The 6,553-nt window shown below is 42.6% G+C and overlaps 1 protein-coding gene across 1 annotated transcript; it reads right to left on the bottom strand.

Moving 5' to 3' along the window:
- Positions 1-280: 280 nt before the first annotated feature.
- Positions 281-5,948, bottom strand: LOC127491615 (endogenous retrovirus group K member 7 Env polyprotein-like). Its single transcript, XM_070071548.1, has 2 exons — positions 4,808-5,948; positions 281-4,414 (listed from the first exon to the last, which is right to left on the bottom strand). Exon 2 carries the CDS (start codon positions 1,496-1,498, stop codon positions 743-745), a length of 756 nt encoding a protein of 251 aa, XP_069927649.1. The 5' UTR covers positions 1,499-4,414; positions 4,808-5,948; the 3' UTR covers positions 281-742.
- Between the last annotated feature and the right edge of the window lie 605 nt (positions 5,949-6,553).

Raw genomic sequence — 6,553 nt, 5'->3', positions numbered from 1 at the left:
ATGAAGGATAACTGCTCTTTAGCTTCAGTAAGGCTTTTCACCTTGCATAGACAGGATACTTGCTCTGAAATTCAAATAGTCCAAAAATGATTTTAATCAAAATAGAAGGTACCTCCTTTCAACTAAATATTTGATTTAATTATGGAACTGTGAAAAAGCCGAATTCACTTAATTGCTAGCATTTTTCCTAAGGATATAGTATATTGAGATTATCACTGTTATTATACCTAGTTTGCTGGATGTCGCGTCCCTCGACCAGCAAGGAAGACACGACCCGAACTCTTCTTCAAGCAGTTTATTCAGGAACCTTGAACAAGCTTCTTCTTCCGCCTCCTTCCCTCTCCCATCCCTCTTATAGCCATCAGCACACCAATCAAAAGCAGCCAAGTGGCAAGGATTGATAGGTACAGCAATGCGGAAGCCGGAAGGGAGCTCAGCCATCTCCTTACTAGGAGTTGTTTGTTTCTCGCCAGTCCTTCCGGGAGAAAGGAGCCGGCGCCATCTTTAGGGCGCCGTGCAATGGCTCCCCACAGTTCCCCCTTTTTGTTTTAGAACCAGGCATCTAAGGATTACAGGAGAAGGTAGGGGTCTGTCCCCCACTGCCAGGCATCCACCTGGAACAGCATCCTTTTCGCGGGGGTGGGATCTGGGATGCCAACCCACATGCAGACAGACTTGCCTTCCAGAGAACGTAATGGCTCGTTCTCTCTGCAGTGCTTTGCCTCGCACCCTGCACCCATGCCTAGCATTCAAGGAAGGCCAGCCATGCTTGTGGTGATTGTCCAGCCTCAAGGGCATAAAAGGCTTGAGCTATCATGGCCAATTCCCGCCGATGAGCTGTCCTCATCCTGCACAAACACCACAGGCAAAATAACAAGTAACAACAACCCGTCAAAGCTCCAAGTCCCACCCACTCCTTCAGGTTGGAGACGGCTGTGCAGATCCAGGATGACAATCCAGATGCGAAGGAGACATCCACACATGTGGAGTTGATGGTGACCACGGCAAGGCACAGTTGCTTCAAGGTGTAGTCAAATTCTGCGGACCAATTCTGCAAGAGCATCTGAGACAACTGTTTAGAGTAATTTGCTGCCTGAGTCATGTTATCGTACTGAACAGAGGTCACACACAACCCTGAAAATTTCCACTCACACCCTAGCTGAGCAAGCTGCCAGAGAGTATCCACCTGCTCCTGTACCAAATCCACACGCTGATTAACAATCATCAAGCCTCCCTTTATATGTACATTTAAGGATGTCTGAGTATCCAAAGCAGCAGCCACGGAGGCCGTCAAATTATTCAGGGTATTAGCAGTTTGAACTGTCCCTGTGAGCGCTATAGCAGCTGTTGTAGCGCCCACAGCTGCAATGGAAATGGCGGTTATAATGGCTGCAGTAACGATCCCAATCAGCAATGTTATAATGAAGATCGAGGGGCTGCTTTGTGACATTGTTTGCCGTACCAGTCGCTCAGGTAACCATCGAGAATATAGAAACATGTCCACGTCCCCATATTAAAACAGGGTCAGGTCCATACCATTGAGCAGTTAGGGGGTCTTTCCACTTCACATAGACTTGTTGTCTTTTGGTTTCAGGATGCAAGTGACGATCAGCTGCAGTTTTCCCTTGATTATCCAGTATTAGAAAATTTAAAATGAAAAGAGCATGTGATAGCCATTTTTGTGGGGAATATGCCATGGTCCCGTATTCCCCCTTTTTTATTTTTTGTAAATAATTTTTTAATGTGGCATGTGCTCGTTCCACAATACCTTGTCCCTGGGGATTATAAGGAATCCCGGTGATGAGAGATGTGGAAGTTAGTACAGAAGTGCTTAAAAGAGTTGGAAGTATACGCTGGGCCATTATCAGTTTTTATCTGTATAGGGGTTCCTAGAACAGCAAAGGCCTGAAGGCAATGAGAGATGTTTGGCAGCCTCGCCGCATTGTGGGGTGGCAAAAACAAAACCTGAACATGTATCTAAAGAAACATGTATGTATTTTAGTTTACCAAATTCAGAGAAATGGGTAACATCCATCTGCCAAAGCTTAAGGTTTGGACATTGAGGTGATGCAAATCATGACCATGGGATGCTTCTTAGACTTTGTCAGTCCCTCTTTAAAGGATCTGGCTTCTGAGCCAGAGACTGGAGCAGCTAGAAAGAAACATGTTTATAGCTGAAGTTTAGCATCATTTCACATCTTGGCACCACTTTTAATCTAAACAGCCCGATTGGTTATTATCTCTGCAAGATGAGAGATATCTCTTTTGACATCTCCAGGGGCCCTCTGGAGATACCAAAAGTTCAGAGAATTTAGAACTTTGATTTTCAGAAAGTCTGTTAAAGGTGCCAAGAGAACTTAGAGTATCTGGTCAAAATAGAATTCCTTAACATTTAGTCAGGGCGATTTTAACACTTTTAGACCAGATCTGATCATAATATTTAACATAACTTTTTAAGACTTAATACTTTTTATCAATCATAACTTAACAGACAGTAGAGTACACATTTACTTGGCAGAACATGAATTTCTAGGTAAACCAGAAATACAAAAACCCTGAACATAAGAGTCAGCACATGAAATTATCACATAACTCAGAACTATTTAACAGAGTTAAAAAGAGCTTACACGACCTAACTTTAGAAATGGCAGAGTAACTGATTAAGCAGACACTGTTAAAAAGAGACGTTACAGTTTTTGCAACAACAGATTTTAAGATTTACAATTGAGACCATTTCCAGATAATTACTAACATTAGTACACATTTTTAAAAAATCCCATTGTTATAACAGAAGATCAGACTTCAACTTTAGGTTAGTGTAATTTTGGCATTAACATTTAACTTATAGAAAACTCTGTAAACAATGTTTTAAAATCGTAAACTTTTTACAACTTTTCATGACTTGCTCACACCTTCTGAAACTTTATACCTGTAGTTACTTTTACAGTCTTGAATTATCATGTATGGACAACCTATGAGAATACATGCTGGCAAACTTAAAAGTCTCTTATCAAATTTAAGATGTTGAAAGTACACATAATACATTTTCCATATTTTACTTAGCACCGATGCCTGGATAACTTAAAACACTGAGCTATTAATGAATACCACACCATTATCTGAATTAAAAGTCAAAATTACATTTCCATGCTTTTAAGTAACATAAGGATAACACCACTTGGGCAGCAACAGTCACTAGTGCATATTTACAACTTTGAAAAGATCTTCATCCTTAAGAGAAACAAGTTTAAAGCATATCAAAGACATGTAAATGTAAAACTGAGCAAGTAAACCAAAGGGCGTTTGCATTAACCCAATTTTCTGAACCAATCTGTATTGGCTTACTTGAGTTAACAACATAAAGGCTTGTATACACAGAATTTACTCTCATTTTTATAAGACTACTTTAGCTGAAAAGCAAAAACATGAATACAACATAGATTTGACATCATTTACTACATTTTAATACACTTTGTATAATTTGAATTGACTCAAACAGCTGTTACTTTAACAAATTTAGAGTCCCACCCTTTGAGAGTTCCAGGGATCCGACTGGAAGCCCCAAAGTTGAAAGACTCGGTTTAGAATTTAAACTATCAGAGAGTCAAACCATTTTAGTCAAAAATTAGTACGTTTAACCAAGGCTGTGGACTAGATCTGATCAAAGTTAGGTACTCACTTAAACATTAAAGATATAACGTAAACAGCTTCATGGTGCAGTTTTTCCAATCAAGACTCATACTGGCAATAGAAAAATGCGAAACCTTCAAGACACATGAAAACTCTCATTAGATAAGTTAGCTACAGCAGCACAGAAAAGAATTGATTATTAGCGTATGAGCCCATTGCTTAAGTTTTTATTAACTGTAAAGAGAAAAACCCATCAAGTTGGAAAGGGTTATCGAATTAAGACTTTTCTCTAGGTCAAGATACCTGTGGAATTTTTCCTCTCTCTTTCTCCTGGCCTGTCGCGTCCCCCTTTTTGTTTTAAAAGATATTCTTTCAGTGTGCGGTGTGCTCGCTCAATTATGCCCTGGCCCTGAGGATTGTATGGCAATCCATGGACAAGTTGAACCTCCATTTTTTGGCAAAAGGTGGTAAAGGTTTGAGATGTATAGGCCAGGCCATTATCAGTTTTTAGCACCTGGGGTCTCCCCCAGGCGGCCCATGCATCCAGACAATGAGCAATCACCTGACATTAGGGATACAATTGGGCTAGAAGGTTTAATCAGTCCTGCGGTTTCCAATATCTTTAATGCGTTCACCACATATAAGGAATCTGACAACAAGTTAAAGGCAAAAGAGCACTGCTTAAGGACTTCAATAACTATTTTTAATTCCACAACTTGAGGTGAGCCTGGCTGAAACTGATGAAATACCGGGTCATTAGCCTCTACCATATAAACCCCACAGCCTGTTTTTTTTTTTTATTTTTTTATTTATTTATTTATTTTTTTTATTTTTTGACAGGCAGAGTGGACAGTGAGAGAGAGAGAGACAGAGAGAAAGGTCTTCCTTTGCCGTTGGTTCACCCTCCAATGGCCGCCGCGGCCGGTGCGCTGTGGCCGGCGCACCGCGCTGATCCGATGGCAGGAGCCAGGAGCCAGGTGCTTTTCCTGGTCTCCCATGCGGTGCAGGGCCCAAGCACCTGGGCCATCCTCCACTGCACTCCCTGGCCACAGCAGAGAGCTGGCCTGGAAGAGGGGCAACCGGGACAGAATCCAGCGCCCTGACTGGGACTAGAACCCGGTGTGCCGGCGCCGCTAGGCGGAGGATTAGCCTAGTGAGCCGCGGCGCTGGCCACAGCCTGTTTTTGACCCATCCGTAAATATATTTGGAGCACCTGGTAATGGCTCAGCGGCTGTAATTTTTGGAAATCCTCATTTGCCGATTCAATTCCCGTACTTGCTTTATACCAGACTCTTTGTTATCACCACACTCTTCAGACTCACTGCTGCTTTCTGAGCTACTTTCTGCACTAGTACTACTTACTAAGGAGGGGCTGCGCAACTCGGAAAGATCGGGGTACAGTTTTTTCCTAGTTCTTTTCTGACTCTCCTTCAAAGTTTTCCCTTTTTCACTGGCAGCTCTCTCGGAGCGCTCTTCCTGAAGCTCCTCCAAGGCAGCTTGACCGCTCAGAATAGTTTCACTACACTGCTCATCCTCAAGGCATGCTCGCACTAACTTCCATATTGGTCTCACTCCCCTTTCGAGATTACCCTGTTCAAATGCAAAATCCAAATCCCTGCCTAGTTTGTCCCATGAAGGGATAGTAAGGCTTCCCGAAACCCCATACCAGGGTGCAATGGTATCGCAGTTACGTAAAAACCTATGCAATGTACTAGGCTTAAGTTTCAAACTGTTTTCTCAAAGCAGCGCATTCAGCGCCAGAAAAATTGGATGGGACTGTGAATTACCCACCGTCAAATATTGTACTCTTTCCCTGGCCACGGGTCAGAGCTCCTTCTGCTTTTGTCGCAGAACTTCCTCTGCTTTAATCGCAGAGCTATCCTCCCGCTATTGTCGCAGGACTGCCCGCTGTTATCGCGGATCCCCACCTTATTTTCCTGGGGGACTTACCAGCGCTGCCCTGACTGCAGGAAGTTCTGAGTTCGCGTTTGAGATGGTTCCCCGTACGGGCCACCAGTTGTCGCGTCCCTCGACCAGCAAGGAAGACACGACCCGAACTCTTCTTCAAGCAGTTTATTCAGGAACCTTGAACAAGCTTCTTCTTCCGCCTCCTTCCCTCTCCCATCCCTCTTATAGCCATCAGCACACCAATCAAAAGCAGCCAAGTGGCAAGGATTGATAGGTACAGCAATGCGGAAGCCGGAAGGGAGCTCAGCCATCTCCTTATTAGGAGTTGTTTGTTTCTCGCCAGTCCTTCCGGGAGAAAGGAGCCGGCGCCATCTTTAGGGCGCCGTGCAATGGCTCCCCACAGCTGGATATATGTACAGATAGAAATTCTATGTATTGATAGCAAGTGAGATTTATATATCTGTGCACTTTATAGACCAAAGATCTCTAATTATCACAAATAATATATTAGTTTAGATGATAAAAGAAATGCTTTGGGTTAGGCCAGACCACAAAGCTGGGTCAGATTTTGAGAACTGTTGAGAGTGATAAGCTGAACTAGGTTGAGTTTACTTTGAATGAGTGTGGATTTAGCAAACAAATGATGTGAATGGTATTCATGAAGTCACAGTCCCACAATGCAGGAAGAAAGCAGGGGTCCTGTATGCCTTACTGGTGTATTACAATGATAGAGGCATGGAGTACAAGAAGATAATTTATGGAAACCAGATTTTCTTAGCCGTGAAGTAAGGTGGAGCTAACATGCAAATTATCCCCCAACTTGGAAGGGAAAAATATACAAAGATTACCCAAGAGTTATTAATATCTCCTCTTCAGGTCTGTCAGATCAGCAGCATATTTTCATAATTGGTAATTTCCAACAGGTTACTTGGCAAGATCCATATTTCTAACATTTGTATTAGGAAGATACAAGGATTTTCCATCTTCAGTTAAATGTTAGGAAAAATTGGATGTG

This window comes from Oryctolagus cuniculus, chromosome 3 (genome assembly GCF_964237555.1).
Source record: "Oryctolagus cuniculus chromosome 3, mOryCun1.1, whole genome shotgun sequence".
Classification (NCBI taxonomy): domain Eukaryota; kingdom Metazoa; phylum Chordata; class Mammalia; order Lagomorpha; family Leporidae; genus Oryctolagus; species Oryctolagus cuniculus.
Note: the sequence above shows the minus strand (reverse complement) of the source record. Positions and strands in the feature narration are given on the sequence as shown.

Bases quoted from the DNA above. Each gene is read 5' to 3' on its own strand.
- LOC127491615 (XM_070071548.1), bottom strand. From the start codon at position 1,498: ATGTTTCTATATTCTCGATGGTTACCTGAGCGACTGGTACGGCAAACA.